We start from the raw sequence: 18,070 nt of genomic DNA, 5'->3' as shown, positions 1-18,070 counted from the left end.
GCATCACAGTTGTAAACAATACTTTGAATGCAAAGCGTACTGACAGTTAAAATATGCTTTGGATACAGGACAGGGAATGAATTAATGCCATTTATTATTTCATAATTTATATCTGCACACTACTGAAGATTTTTTCCTCACTATATTTTCATTTTAGAATGAAGACACAAACTGTCAATGGGTATATGATAAATTCACTTTATATCTTATTCTGAGAGAGCATAAACATGTATCATGTTGTAGAACAAAGCTGTGTCTGTTTTGAGTACGAATATTCCTATCTTAGTATATTATGCCACTTGACCCACATACCAAACAAACCAATGATAGAATATCAAGCTTCATATATCACAATTTTACATCCTAGTATGAGACAAATCAGCAGTTTATATATTGTAACGTGTTTTCGTTACCGAAGACGCCGTAGAGACGGTTAATTGGTTTATTTAACAATCTACAAATAACGGCTACAATGACTTATCACACAGTTGCGGGGTTTCACACTTTATAACCCTAATCGCATTAATCTGTTAACACTGTTGCGGGGTTTCACACTTTATAACCCTATGCGCAAATCAGTTCACTCTGTCTTCAGTAGTCTACACGTTTACAGTAGGGGAGCTATGTATCGCGGTATCACACGCTCCCAATTACACAATTATACACACGTCCGGATCTTCTTTCCGCGACGGCTGCTATACTCCAAATTGTAGTCGGCTGGCTGTTACTTTATAACTCGGCGGCTGTCACTGTACAACTGTGTTAGGCGGCTGCTACAGTAGAACTCCCTGATAGCCACATTAGAACTCACTGGTAGCCACAGTAGAACTCAACTCGTACCGGCACTGCAGCTCACTTATATAGCCGCAGGATTGCCTGTTACGTTCCACGTCACAGTAGGAAGCAGTTCCGCGTCACCGCGTGATGTCACCGCGGAGGGGAGTGGCGGGGCGGGCTTCGTTACCGTGCGGAGGAGGGGGAGNGCCTCCCCCGCCGCGTCACTGCTGGTGTGTGTGGGGGGGGGGCTCGGCTTGGCGCAACATGTCACAATATCATATGATTTCGTTAATGGAGTTTGTTTGCCTGCTAATTTTAGATTCAATCTCTTTCTCATAATTGGCTGGTACTGGCAGCAATGGTGCTAATTACTCAAATGGACGATATCTTCATGACAATACAGATGAATAATTGATCCAGGATTTAAATATTTGTGAAATCAGTAACTACTGTAAACGTGTAATTATTATGAATAACCGAGTCACCATTAACAGGGAGAGAAAAAGGATGCTGATATCTGGTATATACTGAATAATGCCATACTTTCATAACTACATAAATCATGGTTGTATGAAGATAGTTTATGAATGAACATTGTTTTACCTTTCAATTCATATAACTGAATATACAATAGAAGGAAAATAATTCCTGCTAATAAATTAATCAGTACTATAAAGCATACATAGGCCAAGGAAACAAACTCAATTACTTATTTGGGACTATTAGTCTTCCAAGTAAAGAACAAATCTTTTCTTATATCAAACTGTCCACAGATCTTGGAGGTTCACCTAATGTCTAGCCTGAGGGTATACCAGAGAGGCTAGAAAGATGACACTGGAAAGACTTCAATGCAAAGTTGCAGCCTGTGAGGCAGATATGAACAACCTGATGATCAACACACAGAGAACTAGCCCACATGTTATTCAGCTTGGTCACAATTATCTCACAGTACTATTATAACTTCAGACATTATTATAATATGAAATGTGACATTGCTATTACTTTCAATAGCTGTAATTATATTAATATTTTCCTGCAGCAGCAAATAATTTGACTTCAACAGTAACAGCAAACAGTTTATTANAATAATAATAATAATAATATATTTTCCTCCTGTAATACATATTACCATATGCAGTCACTTTCAAATATTTGAAACCATATGAAATATTTCTGTTTTCTTACATATGCATATATTTGTAATAAATGCCATTTATCATGTAATGTCTCTAATAAAATTATCCAAAACAGACCAGATAACAAAACAGAATGGCTAAGGAGATTCTGAATTGTTTGTATACAAAAAAGGACAACTGTCAACTCTCTCTTCTTCTCATTCTTTTAGTGACAAAAATTCCATTGGAATTTAATGACAATCTGCATATTTATGTTCAATTTATATGATATTTCAGTATTCATAACTCCCAACCCCCTTTTCAATTCATTTCACACCATTCATGTTTCTCACTGTTTACTCTTCACTCCTTGGCCCTTTTAACATTCATACCAAAGTACTTTGGAAAGGAATATATCACCAGGCATTTTTATTTCTGACACACACACACTTGGATAAGTATTAGGCACTTCCAACTTGCAAGACATCAAAACAAACCCCACACACTCTGACAGGTTTATTTAATCCAAATTTTAGAATTGGAACATCTCGATCTGAACACTTGCTGCATAAAATTCTACCACAATGCCGGCTGCAAAATAAAGGAATTGTTTGTTAGTGCAAAGCAGGCATATAACACAGTAATATTTTTTATGTGCCATGTCACTGAAATATCTTGAAGCTCATGCTTATGTTGTGCTATTTAATTTTGTCAACAATGGCTGAGAGCTTTACAGTCTTTTGTGGTTTTGCTTTGACCAAAGAATGTGTATTTATTCATACATACTAATCAAAAACCAAAATTAAGATATTTTCTGCAACTATACTGCAAAATAAAGGTGTCTTTATGAGGTTAAGAAGTAAAGAACAATTTTTATATTGTCAATCATCTGATGAAAATAAATGGGCTGCAGAAGTACAATAGTTCACTTAACATGTTCATATTTTTGACTTGTATGCACATGAAAAGTCACCTATAACAGTATCACTGTATTTTCAAAATTATTTTTTACATGAATGTATGAGGGGTAGGCCTTCTTGGTCCTTGCACCGCGACCTACAGTGGTCTATTGTGTTTTTTTTTTACATGAAGGATGGAAAGTATCTACGTTAGGTATTAATCAGTTTACTTTGGCTCCTGTTACTGTCATACTTTTCGCCCTTAACATGGTCTCTGACTAGAATCTATACTCCCATAACTTTGATGTAAGAACTGTAATAACAGGGCGATAATAAAGTATTACTTATAGCACTTTGGTTGTGGTATCATTCATATGGTCTGTTCTACTAGGAATGAAATTCAGTTGAACAATGGAAATCAATTTAAATAACCTTGAGAGACAGATGTAGCCCACAGGCTACCAGATGATCAGATGACAAAATTTGAATGTTTCCATCAGAATGATAGTCCTAGCACTTATGCTGAGCTTCCAATTACAGTTCCTTTCCAATCCCTCTATAGTCAAAGGGAAATAGTGATTTTTTCTCACCAGTGATGTTTCCTCATGGTGAGTCCAAACTTGGCACCACATTCCAAGCAAATGTCTCCCTCTGCCCAAGGAGGCTCCTGAGACAAATGATCTAAGAGTCTATAGAATAGAATAAAAAAGAAAAATATAGCTTCAATGCACAAAGCAAAATACAACGAAATCTATATCAGACCTCGATAACTTTCAGCAATGGTTATGTTTCAAAATTGCCAACATCCTTAAATGCAGCATAGCATGGATGTATTCTGATTCTGAAAATACACTGCATAGGTAATCTGATATTCATTTTTAGTATTATCTTCTGAGTGGTATTCAGTTACCAACTGCATAATAACAAGTTTCATTTGCATGGTGTGATATGAGTTGTAAAGTTTCATTCATATGTAGAACAAAGATGAAGTTAAGGATGAAGAGAAGTGTTATGTCTAAAATGGTTGAAGTAATTTTACTGACAATTTAATTACTTACAGTTAGTTTAATAACACTGTCAGTGGTTTAGACTACACAATATTGAATAAGTGGATGATAATGAATAATGAAATGGAGAAATAACTTGGCTTGGATTTGAACTCATGCATGTAGCAGCAAAATTAACAATTTTGCCTGGGCATAATGCAAACATACGAGAAACAAATATTTTTATTATAAATGTAGTAACAGCAGAAGATATTTTGGATTTTCTCCCAAATCCTAGAAATGGCAGAAGGGAGTTTATACTGCCAAAAGCAGAATATTAATATGAATTTCCTTGCCCACATTCTAGCAATGATCCCACTGTCACCACAGCAACATTGCTTTCATGAAACCATTGTTATGAGATCCCATTTCCTTTGTCTGCTGGGAGGATGATGGTATTCTTATCCTCCCACAGTTCCAGCAGAGAATTTTATCTGTCTTTGGAAGAATTATTCTTTCATGTTCTTGTGTGCCTTAGAGACAGATTTTTTTTTTATTTCTCCCCGTCTTTGTAAGAATATGTTGGACTAATATTTCTACTCCAGTGTGTCCTGAACCCTAAACCATAGACACACTTGTAGTCGGAGAAGTCAACTGAGTGCCCAGTATAGCATATGCTACATGCAGACCACCTCCGAAAGGATTGACATGTTTCGGGTGATTTATTACAGGTTTTGTCAACACAATTCCTGTATGAATTGAATAAATTTACACTGTTTTTTACTTTGCACTCAAGCTCTATACTTTCTGCTTTTTTTCCTCTACATTGGCCAATTAAGGTGAATGGTCATTGCATTATTTACAGTATTAATGCCAGCTATAGTTTATTTGCAAACTTAAAAGAGATCCAGTGAAAATAAATTTTAATTTTTAATTAAGTTAAAATAAAATAAAATTAAGACTGATTAATTATTACCCTGTTGTTGAGGTTTTTAAATGTTGTTGATTTTTTGGTCACCCATAAGTGATCTGTTTTCATATCAAGGTATAATTTTGTACGTTAACATATTTATTTATTGTTAAAATTTCTGGTAGCTATCGTTGATGTTGAATTAAGTTTCACACACATGTGTGATCTCATGACCAGAGATCATGTAGCTACAAAATGGACTGCATTGAGAACAGTACTTCCAAAAGCTCTTATACTGTTGTGTGCAGTCTGTTGTGGCCATTACCTAGCACAGGCTGTTGTTCACAAAGCCATTAGTTACCAACGGCTATGATCTAGCTGTTTATTTCATGGTCACTACCTAGCAATGGGTCTATATGCCACACAATTATTAGTGCATTAATGTATATTCATGGTTATGTGTGAGGTGGTGGGTATATGCAGTGGGGTCCAAAAAAATGTACGTCAAAGAGTTTCTAAAATACATCATACTGAAAAATGATGTGAGAAATGTCTGCTACAGGGCCAATTAAATATGGCTGCAGTGTACAACTAGTAGAGGTTTAAATTCTGACTAGGTTATAAATATATATAAATTTTACATTTCCATATATCAATTGTTATACCTGAAAAGAAGTTGCTTTGTTGCCACCTGGTAGTTGAAAATTGTTATGCCATCTTTGTTCACTGCACCAAGGCAAGCTCCAGCTTTCACCAATGTGCGGCACAAATTTCCATTCCCTTTCATATATGCCAGCAGTAGAGCTACAAGTAGTCAAATGGTTTCATTAGAAAAACAGAATTCAAAATACATATTAACAGTAGCAGTTTAAGAAATACTAGGTTATCTTCATCTGACAACATACAAGATGTAGAACCATTTTTGAGATGGTACAAACTGTCCTTCTATTAAGTGTCACAGAGGAACTGCAGTAGTAGGTCTGAAAGCTCTATATACCTTCTTGCTTTTCTACAGGGAGTAGTGAAGTCAAATAGTTTGTGAGAGAAATGCTGATACTGTAAAGTAAGTACATTCAATCTGCCATTCACTTCTTAAGGCACATCATGATGGAATCAACATGGAAAATTTCATGAAGTGGCATCAGTTAAAAGCCTAGTGCCCTCTATGTTCAAAATTATTATACATCTGGATGATCATAAGAGTATGTCACACAAACACATCCCTCCCAAAAAAAAAGAGCAGAAGAAAGTTACTGTACCTGTGTTCCCTTCTGGATCTGGTTTATCAAGTGGATACTCTGGCATGCACTCAAGAAAAAGTTCACAGATGGCAGCTGAAGTGTCACGTGAATACCGGGCAAGAACATGTAATGGATTGCGACCTTTGATATTAACAGCTTCAGCATTAAGATGTGATTCTGTGAGCAAGGCACGAGCCACAGGAAGATGTCCCTCACGCGTTGCAATATGAAGGGCATTGTCACCTTCTGAGTCAGTTGCATCAAAATTAGCACCATTCTGAATCAGAGCTGACACCACACTGGCATGTCCTGCAGCAGATGCCACGTGCAGGGCTGTACAACGGTGTGCATCACGATCATCAGTCTGTACTCAAAGAAATCACTTGCATGATACTACTTCCCATGGTAAATTAACAGTACCTGTTTAAAGCTGAAATCATGAATTACAGTGTTCAGTGGGACTATTTTCATAATACACTTTAAAGATTACATATTGTGACATGTTGCGCAATGGAGGACAACCCCTCCCTCCCCCAGCAGTGATGTGCCAACTCTGGTCACGGTGACGTGGCGGGTGAGTCAGCACTCCATCCCCCCCCTCCGCACTGAGACATGGCACGCAACGCTGCTGTTGACATGGCGTCAGGCAACAGCGGTACCGATAACGTAACAGGCAAACACTGCGACTATATAAGGGAACTACACAGCCACCGAAGTCAGTTAAAAGTGTATCAGCCGCCGAAGACAGTTCTCAAGGCAGCAGTCAGTTGGAGTATAGCAGCCATCGCGGAAAGAAGAACCGGACGCGTGTGTAACTGAGTAATAATTGGGAGTGTGTGATACAGTGACACTTGCGTAGCTCCCGTATCGTAATTAATACGTGTAGACTGCTGAGGACAGTGAGTTGATTATTGCGAATAGGGTTATAAAGTGTGAAACCCTGCAACAGTGTTATAATCAATTGTAGCCGATACTTGTAGGTTGTTAAATAAACGAATTAACAATCCGAACGGCGTCTTCAGTAACAAAACAAGTTATATTTGGTGTCAGAAGTGGAGATGCGGCAGATGATGGAACTTCTACTGAAGGAAATCAGACAACCAAGAAAAGATGGAGGAAATGCTGAAAGAGAGGAAGGCCGAGAAGGATGAAATGGAGGCCAACAGAAGAAAAGACAAAGAAGATTTAATGGCCAAATTAGACGCAAACCAAGTAAAAGCAGATACCGAGTGCAGATGCAAAATGAAATGGAGGCCAATAGAAAAAAAGACAAAGAAGATTTCCTGGCAAAATTAGATGCCGATAGGAAAGCTGACAAAGAGGTTGCAAGCCAATATGGATGCCTGGCAGGAAGAGAAGACGGCCTGCCGAGAAACGACGGAGGTGCATCTAGAAAAAGAAGTAAAGATGATAGCCTACCAACAAGAGATGGAGGTACGTCTAGAAGAGGAAAAGCCGGCCACAGTGGACACGAAACCTGCGGCGGCACAATGAGAAGAGGTCCCCATAGTGATACCGGTCAGAGTGACGATGGCCTGCTGAGAAATGGAGGCACGTCCAGAAGGAGAGCCGGCCTCAGTGGACAGGAAACCTGAGGCGGCAGCACTACAAGAGGTACCCGCACAAAACGCCGAAGTAATGCTGGTCGGAGAACCAAAGCAGAAAAAGCGTAGGGACCGAAACAAGTGACAAATGAAGAATTCGACACAGGAAAATTGCGGACCCCAGAAGAAGTTGGCCATAGCCTGCAGAAGGACGAGCCACTGTGTGGAAGTGGCAAGGCAGAAGAAAAACAGCAGGAAGGTGTCCCGCCATGCAACAGTAGCATGGCGCAAGAAGAACATCTTCAGGAAATCTTGGACACAAAGAAATTGTGGACCGGGGAAAGAAGTAACCGCAGCCATGAGGAAGATCACACGCTGTGCAGGACACAGGCGTATGGGACAAAACAAGAATAAGGTCGCACCGAAAATCACCAAGAAATGGACGTTCAGGAAGAGACTGTGGAAAGGCCCGGAACGCAACGCTGGGATCAGGAACCGAGGCCTGAGACAGCAACTACGACGCAGAAATGAAGTGAAGGACCTAGGTGGCGGGGAGCCGCGATATGTGAAGAAACCAGACCTGAGGAAAACTGCAAGACTGCAGATTGCCAAGCGAGTAGCCAGATTTTCTGTCGGCCTACGACAAGGCAAGTATTGGACCTTGTGGAGGGGATGACCACCTCCAAAACGAAAAAAGAGAAACAGCCCGTATGGGGGAACCGGTAGTAAGAGCACCGGCCTCCCTAGCAAGAATGAATGAAGACGAATGAATGTGATACAACGGGATCTTCTAGGCGAGCTGAAAGGAAACCGCTTGAGACGAGCTGGTCTTAAGAGGGGAGTGGTTGTAATGGCCGGATAATAGTTGCTGCGGGGAGTAGCCGAAACAGGAGATGCAGAAAGCACAGCCTCCAAAGAAAAGGAACGGGAGTGCACCATTAGGCTATTCGGGACGAACAGCCTTAAGGAGGGAGCAGTGTGACATGTTATGCAATGGAGGACAACCCCTACCTCCCCCAGCAGTGACATGGCAACTCTGGCCACGGTGACGTGGCGGGTGAGTCAGCGGTCCGTCCCCCCCTCCGCACTGTGACATGGCATGCAACGCCGTTGTCGACACGGCGTCAGGCAACAGCGGTACCGATTACGTAACAGGCAAACACTGCGACTATATAAGGGAACTACACAGCCGCCAAAATCAGTTAAAAGTGTATCAGCCGCTGAAGTGAGTTCTCCAGTGAGCAGTGAACGAGTTAAAGTGTATCAGCCGCTGAAGACAGTTCTCAAGGCAGCAGTCAGTTGGAGTATAGCAGCCATCGCGGAAAGAAGAACCGGACGCGTGTGTAACTGAGTAATAATTGGGAGTGTGTGATACAGTGATACTTGTATAGCTCCTGTATTGTAATTAATATGTAGGTGTAGACTACTGAGAACAGAGTGAGTTGATTATTGTGAATAGGGTTATAAAGCGTGAAACCCCGCAAAAGTGTTATAATCAATTGTAGCTGATACTTGTAGGTTGTTAAATAAACGCATTAACAATCCGAACGGCGTCTTCAGTAACGAAACATGTTACAATATAAATGTTTTGATTTTATGCATATAGATTATACTATATGGGCATTAATACTGTAAGGTGTTTGGGCTACTGAAGATGCCTTCCAGATTGTTTATCGGTTTATTAACCATTTACAGGTCATAACTACAATTACTTATGACACTCTTGCAGTTTTACACACTTTACAAACCCTATACACTAATCTCTTCATACTATCTTCCGTATAACACGCGTTCCATTTTTCTTTTTCCCGCGGCCGTCTCGCACTCACTCCAAATACTCGCCGAATACTCCGAACACTAACTGACACTGTCTTCAGTGGCTGCTACATTTCAACTGACTCCTTAGGCATTCCAGTCTCTCTTATAAACCCTCAGTCAGATAGTGGAAAACGCAGCTTGCTTCACTCTTGCGTGATGCTGTGTTTACAGAGGCGTTGCTTGGAAATGCTGCTGAGAGTTGTTTATTGCTGCGTAGCAACCGGCGCGCTTTGGCTCAGCTTGGCTCGATACGTCATGGAGAAACACTGATTTCCTTATTGTTGCGTAACTTGGCAACTGACCGTTTATCAAGAGTCTGTATTCGTGGTAACTCGTTTCACATCCCATCGCCCAGCAACGGTTTGACATGTCACAATATTGTACAAAGTATGGCTTAATGCACACTTCTGGTAAAAACAGTTCCCAGATGGTACAGATCCGATGAAAAATTCTCATTAGTATCAACATGAATACATATTAGGCACGTGTGAGAATGATATTTTCAGTTCAAGATGAGAATTTTCTCTAGTAGATCATGTTTCTCACTGTAATAATCTATAACACTATAGCCACTTTTTTAACATACTACCATATTTACCAAAATGGAAGATGAATCTGAATCTATAATGACCCTGCATTAAGAAACATGTCTGCACAGGAGAAGTAACTTTATGAAATAGTATCATACTCTTGCTATAAACATATGAAAGAAAATAAATATTAGAAAGCATGTTATATGTAACATTTACAGAGTTTGTTTCCTTCATAAAGCCTTTATTCAGCTTCACAAGTCTTCCTCTGTTCACCATTCCTACCACCTGTCTCAGCTTCAGTGTCTTCACAGTTCTAATCTTCTGCCTCACATTCACTGCTCATACTCTCATGGGATTACTGGGTTTTTGGACTTTCTCCAATCTCTGGTATTCTAAAGAACAAAACTGGATCTGTCTTGTCCTCAGCTGAGGGAGGTGGGGACAGGGGCCACCCCTGTTTACTACCTCAGTCTGCAGATACCCTACGTCAGTTGGTCACTCAAATTGCTGCTGGCCCTTGCCAGCACAGCCTATCTTGGTTTTGGGTTCTGTTAGGACCCATGACCCTCTACTTCCCCTCTGCTGGGGGTGTAGCTACACCCCCAGTCTTCTGGCGGGTCCACGCACTGTACCTGACAGCTGACAAGTCTTATCGATGTTTGTCCTTGAGTGTAGTGATGACGGCTCACACTAGCTGCATACACTTACATACCAGAAAGCGCAGTCAGCCATGTTATGTCAGTGCTTGCCATTCATGTGTTATGTATAGTGCTTGGAACCCTAACGACAACTATGACATGGCGTGCGAGTTTTTTGTAATTCAATTTAATGGCTTCATGTCACTTACAAGTTAGTTTGATGTTACGTACATTATTAACATTACAGAAACTACGTATTCTTGCCAGTTTTAATATGTATTTGGTAATCAACAAGTGTGTAACACCTGTCAAAGTTTCACACTTCTTTGGCCATTATCTCCGTAACTGTTCAACTTTGGACATAGGTGTTTTGGGTTATATCGGCATACTTTAACATAAGGAACACCCTCCTGAAGTCTGGCATATTCCTCCTGGGACACCCTGTATATGTACATGAGATCAGTGTTTGTCAACAGGAGATAAGAAAATGTAAAATAAAAGTTGTGATAACGCATGTGCAGATGTGAAACTATGATAAAACAAGCGGAGATTAAATGCGAAAAGACCAAGCCAATAAACTAAATCCATACACACCAATGAACAGGACCAATTTGAAGATTTTCATAAGTAGGGGTCACGTGAACTCTGCGGTCTCGCGATTGACGTCACATACCCCCCCCCCTTCCATTATTACGCAACGCTCGGTAAACACTCTGTTGCCTCCTGCAGTGACGTAACAGGGGACACTGTGGTTACTATGCAGCAATAAACAACTCTCAGCAGCGTTCCCTAGCAACACCTCTAAACATGACATTACGCAACAGTGGTATCTATTGCATAACTGTTTCCTGTGTTGTCAGTGCAGAAGCTACTAGAGTAGTGAGTAGTGGGTATTGAGCCAGTTACTACAGAGAGAGAGTAACCAGTCAGTTGCAGCCTAGCATTCGCCGGAGTGAATGAGAGCAGTGGAAGTAATTGTGATACTGTAGATGGCAGTAGTTGTGAGATTGTAAATTTTGTAATTGTGAGAGCGAATGTGCAATAAATTGGCTAGATCTAATACAGCGTGAAGTTATTTGTTGCGTAACATACCCAACATGTGACAATATTATGTTTCTGAACATTATCATCATCCTGTTTTTATCTAAAACACCGTCCTGTTTATATTTCAAAAAAAGTTTCGGTGACTGGATTCTGTCTCCATCTTCAAGCAAAACCTACTCAGCTGGACCCAATCGACAGAGCTAGTCCCTATGTCCAGACACACAATATTTGTATTAATGTACCACTGTCATAAACTTTCAGATCTCATTATGAAGATTTTCATGTTGTAAAAATATTATTTTTCTACTGCTAGTGCCATCTGTGGAACTGTGGAACAAGTGAACCTTAGAAACAAAATCATATAGATACCTATGAAGAATCTCTTAGATCATACTGACCTTCCCTATGAGCTGTCAGCCTCACTGCTGATAAGGGGAATCCATATGGGTGAAATATACAGACTGATGAAATATTCCATATGGGCCAATTCCTTGTACTTCATACACCTGCTGTTATTTTCAATTTCCAAAATCTTACTTTCATCTCAGCTTACCCTAACCTTCTTTATTCGGTTGGGCTAATTCTGATTTTCATAGAAGACTCTCTTTGAGATTCTGTTTATGTTTGCAGAGCTGCACAGCTAGCAGTGAGTCTGTTTCACCAATCTAGTAGCTTCTGCCACATTCATAGGGAATGCTATAGACACAATGTGCTGCCATCTGTTGTGAATCTCCTTCCAGTCTGTTCTCGTGGTTGAACTCCTACAGGTGTGTTTAGTTTTAGAGATGGTCCTAATGTTGTAAAATTTCTTTCACATTTGGGATATACACAGAGCCAAGAGCCTTTTCCTCTTTATTCAAATGACTACAGCCCTCGGAATTAATAACTGAGTTAATGAAACTTGGCAGCTGAACGTAGCCCAAGATGTCAACTTGTTGAACTTTAGTGGCTTTACTCTATCTATACTGGTTCCCACGCTCAGTTCGGACTCCAACTTATACTAGTCTTGCACTATGTCCATGGTACATGGCTTCTACCAGCAACCCCACTGTTGTATGTCGATCTGTGTTCCCTGAATCCTGAAGCTGAGCTCATCACAGAGGTTTTGGGTCCTTTGGCCCACAGAAGCCTTCATCGTTTGTAAGTCCAGTTGGGTCTATTTGTTTTGTGTTGAGTTCCTTGCCAAGGCCCTGGTTTCATTGGTTGGCAGACACCAGGATGCTTTCCACCCAACTGTTGGTCTCTTCTAATTTGGACCAAATGGACTGAATTACGACTTTAATTTCTTCCTGGTCAGCCTTTATCATTACCTTCATACACTCTTCATTGGCATTTGTGGTGGTGTCCATCTTGACCCCCTTATTTTCTTGATTGGGCTCCATCTTGGTCTCCAGTCCTTCTTCAATGGCCTACATCTTTCTCTTGGCCAGCCCTCATTGTGGCTTTCACCTCTACCTGGCTTGACCTTGTGGCCTTAGTATCAGTCATTATCATTTCTTGACTGACCTGCAGTTCCTGTGTGCAGGCTATAAGATTTTCTGTGTCTGCTTATGTCTGCTGTAGTTAGTTGTCATGTTGATTCCAATATAATCAATGCAACAAGTCACTCCTGTCCCACTTCTGACACAAGATGTCACATGTTAGTGACCAGTTAAGTTTCTTGGGGTGGGGTGAAACTGAGTCCACATGGTACGTCAGCCTTATTTGGCCTATTTTAGCAGCCCAAGATGACAGATGACAATGAGTGTGGAGCAGTTGGTGGAATGGGAATTCACAGGGGAAACTGTATTCAGAGAAAACCTGCCCAGTAATCCCACATGACATGACCTGGGCCGCTGTGGTGGGAAATTGGTGAATAACCGCCTGAACTATGGCATGGCCTGTTAGTGACTAGACATGGGGTTTGGATTGACTGATGAATTTAATGAGTGCTTATTACATGTAATTACAAATTGTTATAGCACTTTCACAAATCTACACACCCTACAAACAACTATAGTACACATTAAGTCTTTTCAATCTGCTATGTCTTCACTAGTTGCTGCTTGGTAGCAGCTCCTACCAATGGAGATTCCTATGCTTTCATGCTCACAGTTAACCATCTACTGCAACTGCTGTCTTCTGACACATGACTGACTGTCTTGAACACAGCAGAGTAGTAATTTTCTGCTGGCATTTGCCAGCATAGTCATTCTTGGTTTCAGGCCCCATTGGGACCAATGACCATATTTTCCTGCCTCATAACCACTGTTGTCAGTTGGTCAGTTGAGTAAATTGCTGCTGGTCCTCGCCAACACAGTTGTTCTTGATTCTGGGTCCCATAGGAGTAATGACCACATTTCTCTGTCCCATGACTCTGGGAATCATACAACTGACTTACACTATCCTGCTGGTTGGTTGGTCAGTTGAGTAAATTTCTGCTGGCCTTTGCCAGCACAGCCATTCTTGGTTTCAGGTCCAAACTGTTCATGCTGGGGTTTGCAAGCATACTAATATGCATTTCCCTTTGGGGTTGAACCAGCATTTGTACTATAGATACTGCAGCTTGGTAGGTGGCCCTGGAATCTGGTCCAGCTAGGCTATCCACGACCACCATGACTCTCCCACACAGAGCTGGTATCACCTTGCTGCTGTCCTTTATCATAGGTGGATGTGGCACCACAATGGCACTTTATCGCCCATAACGGCATATGGCAGCCAAAATCCAAGGATGAATTTTGGATGTGTAGCACATCCAGACCAGGAAGAACTCATCAGTGATAATGGCACCGAATACCCAAGTCATCACTGGGCAGCATCCCAGTGTCAACCCTATAAATGCTTCAGTCAAAATGCGGATGGTCTTCCCTGATGCCATCACCAGGACACCTAGTCTAGTCAGCTCTCTCTTTGGCAGTCCTGCAATACTGTCTGACCTGGCTATTGTCACTGCTCCCTTATCAGTGGTCACATGATGTGACTTGTCTCTTATTTGTCTCTCAGAATTCAGACTGTCACCAAGTTGAGTGTGTAATGATGAGGTGTGAGAGATGGCAGTGGCCCCTTCTTCTTCATGTCATCTACTTGTTTCCTTGGTTTTGTTCAATCTCCATCCAGGAAGTCCTCGTGGGGATACAGCTGTTGGCAGTCTCTCCTAAGATGGCGTATGCCCCTACACTGCCAGCATATGGGTCACCCAGGCCTGATGTGCCTGGCCTCTGCAGACTGTGCTTCCAAGAGTTCTCCAGCACTTACCAGCCTTGCTGATGGCCCGACTGTTTTTTTCATAGCCTCTTGCCTCAGGGTTTGGCTGAGAGCTGTGTCCAGCATCCTCTTGCCACCCACAAGGAGGGAGAACTTCACTAGTCAGTCCCGTATCTTGTTGATAAATATATGAGCTGCTTCCCCCTCGATAAAGCACTGGGGTAGCCCAACAAGAGCCTGGTGAGTCAACTGTCTGATGGTTACAGTAAGTACTTCAGGCTTGCTATGTACTTTTCACAGCCAGAAAATCCAAATGCTATACAACGTGAATACAGTCACAGAACACCAAAACGTAAGTAAAGTAGGTGTAAGCATATCCTTATTTAACTTAATGATGTTGTCAGTAGCTCTAACTATAAAGTGTCAAATGGTAGGATGGTCAGTAAATAATTACTTCAAAATGATGTGGAAGGATCAAGTCAGGGCCTAATTTGAGGAATTATCCCATCTGCCTGGAAGGAAAAAGAAAAACCATGGAAATCATTGGTCAGGATAGCGAGTCTTCAGGCCGATGTTTTAAACTAGGATCTTCCAATTGCAAAGCAAGAGTGCTCCCCACTTGACCTTGACATTCAGTAAATGCATCTCAATTAAATTCAAATTAAAGAACATACATATAGTGGCATGCTAGGGTATGAAAGACAGGTACAGATATTAATGAAATGACCTCCTATTACTGAAAGAAAATACAAGTTTGACTTACCCTAGCTCCAGCCAATAACAGGCTCCGCACAAGCATCTCTGAACCTGAGGCTGCAGCTAGATGAAGTGGTGGAGTCTGTGAAGCATCCTGAACTCGTGAATTGACATCCACATGGATTGACAGCAGAAACAGAACGCTTTCCATATCATTCTTCTGAATAGCCATGTGCAGGAAGTTGCGACCCCGGCTGTCATACTACAAATGAATTCAGAGAGAGGTATTATTTGCCCTTCCATGCACTGAGACTATCTATTATGCTACCAATTCCAAATTTATTTTTGTGGTATTCTGGGTTACAAAAACTACTTTTATATCAACATTTTAGAGGAACTTGTTACCTGCATAATAAGGGTAGACTTATACTTTGATTATGGAGACACCAAGTCATAACATTGGTAACTGCCTATGAAACCAGATATTGAATAATTATTCTGGTGGAGCTGTGGGGTTAAATATCAATGAAGATCCACACGTAAATAAGGATTCCATCCCTTTCTGCGTTTTCATGCTCTACTTTGCAGGGATTATCCGTCTGCTGGTGGAAGAGACGAACAGGTACTACCACCAATACCTAGACAGACTTCAAGACGGACCTTCTCCGCGGCCTGAAGTGACCGATTCCGAGATGTTTCTGTTTCTAGGAATAATCATTCAAATGGGGCATGACATTAGAGACAGACTAAAGGACTACTGGTCGACTGCAGAACAATTTGCCACGCCTTTCTACTCTAACACAATGAAACATGACTGTTTTCTACACATTCTTCGTTTTCTTCATTTTGCAGACAATACAGAAACTGACAGGAATGCCGACAGTTATGACTGACTATGGAAAATTCGGACTATCTTCGACACTCTCAATGACGCATATGAAAAATATTATAACCCTTCCGAACATTTGGCCATAGACGAGATAATCGTTAAATTCAAAGGGAGGGTGGTTTTTAGGCAGTACATTCCTAAGAAACACAAACGTGTCAGAATCAAAATCTTCAAAATTTGTGATGCCGCTGGGTATACTTATGACCTGAAAGTTTACCTAGGAAAAGACAGGACACGTGCTGACCAAGATGTGACAGCAACACATGCTACAGTTAGGGACCTATGCAGATGTGTTGAGGGCATAGGTCACAAACTGTACATGGACGATTTCTTTTCATCACCAGACTTGTTTCACAAACTGATGACAAAGGACATAACGTGCTATGGGACAGTCAGACCTAATCAGAAGGGCTTGCCTGACGATTTTCGACGAAGACAATTTTGACTGAAGAAAGGTGACATTCCTGTCAGGGTGAGACGGAACTTGACAGCACTAGTTTGGAAAGACAAACATGATGTTTACATACTGATAAACATGCCCTGTCCTCCAGCAGAAGGCAGTTTCTGTGATGAGCATGGAAATGACATCAAGCCAGCAATTGTTGTTGACTACAATACGCACATGGGTTATGTCGACAAAGCGGACAGAATGACAAACAGTTATAGCATCAGTCGTCAGACCTGGAAATGGACAAATAAACTATTTTTCCATCTCCTGGATCTGACAATTCTGAACAGTTTCATCCTGTGGCACGAAATTGTCACACAGAGAATTTCGTCTCGCCCTTGTGCGCAACATGCTGGAACATGCTGCAAGGGGTCCACCTCGCCCTCAATGGTTCATGGGTCAACCTCCTGCTGTCATCGGCGATATCTCGATTAGAGGAGGCCACTCGACATCACTGGCCGACTTCCTCTAATACGAGACTGAGGTGTCGCGTGTGCTCTTCGTGTGGGAAACGGAGTTACATCCAGACAAAGTGCATGAATTGCGTCAGACTCTGCATTTCCAGATGTTTCCAACAGTACCACACGAAGGCAGCATTCAGTTAGATGACGCAGGCGGGAAGACTGTCTACTTATAAAGCTGGTGCCCAAAAATAATGTAAGCAGAACAAGAATTTCCATCTTAAAATTAGATTTTAAAACACTGTGTGCATGTGTGGACTGTGCATACCCATATGGTGTCACACAGCCACTCGGCTACACTTTAAAGGTCTCCATACGGTGTTGCTAGGCTCTTAAAGGTTATATGGGGTAATGGGACTAGGCTCAAATTTATAGTTAAGACTTAAAAACGCCATCATTTCAGGAACTGACACATCAGACCACCTACCCCAAATGGACCTTGAGCTGAACTGAAGTTCCAAAATTTTGTGTCTTGCCTACCTGTTTGTCTCTATAACAATGTTATTCAAAGGCTCATCACTGTAAAATAAAATAAAATAAAATAAAATAATTCATGGACTCCGTATCTGGTCGAAGATTAAATTGTGGCCCTGCATTTTAGTAAATGTGTATGACCTGGGTTTCTTGTTGCCCATTGTCATGTCTTCCCATCCATCAACATGCAACAACATTTGTTTCACTCTCACTCTCACTTTCTGACATTTCACTGCTCAATTCTTCACTCACAGTTTCTCCTTCAATTGCAAAATCAATCTCATCATCAGAGTCAATATTGGGTTCTTCATTTAACATATCGTCTGCATCATGCAAGCATCAGAGTCAATAATGAGTTCTTAATTTAACATATCATCCACATCATGCAAGGGATTATATATCCATTTTCTCAAT

The 18,070-nt window shown here is 41.2% G+C and overlaps 1 protein-coding gene across 2 annotated transcripts in view; it reads right to left on the bottom strand.

Moving 5' to 3' along the window:
- Positions 1 to 1,861: 1,861 nt before the first annotated feature.
- The window catches only part of LOC111867562 (rabankyrin-5), a 139,393-nt gene continuing 123,184 nt past the window's right edge, over positions 1,862 to 18,070 (bottom strand). For both annotated transcript variants that reach the window (XM_023857545.2, XM_023857546.2), the window contains 5 exons: positions 15,452 to 15,646; positions 5,947 to 6,292; positions 5,353 to 5,491; positions 3,382 to 3,480; positions 1,862 to 2,483 (listed from right to left, as the gene is read on the bottom strand). In XM_023857545.2, coding sequence (XP_023713313.1) covers positions 2,354 to 2,483; positions 3,382 to 3,480; positions 5,353 to 5,491; positions 5,947 to 6,292; positions 15,452 to 15,646 — 909 coding nt within the window. In that variant the 3' untranslated portion in view covers positions 1,862 to 2,353. The remainder of the gene's footprint in view (positions 2,484 to 3,381; positions 3,481 to 5,352; positions 5,492 to 5,946; positions 6,293 to 15,451; positions 15,647 to 18,070) is intronic.

The sequence above is a fragment of the Cryptotermes secundus genome, unplaced genomic scaffold, assembly GCF_002891405.2.
Source record: "Cryptotermes secundus unplaced genomic scaffold, Csec_1.0 scaffold480, whole genome shotgun sequence".
NCBI classification, from domain to species: domain Eukaryota; kingdom Metazoa; phylum Arthropoda; class Insecta; order Blattodea; family Kalotermitidae; genus Cryptotermes; species Cryptotermes secundus.
The sequence above is the reverse complement of the archived record's forward strand: the minus strand, read 5'-3'. Positions and strand labels throughout refer to the sequence as shown.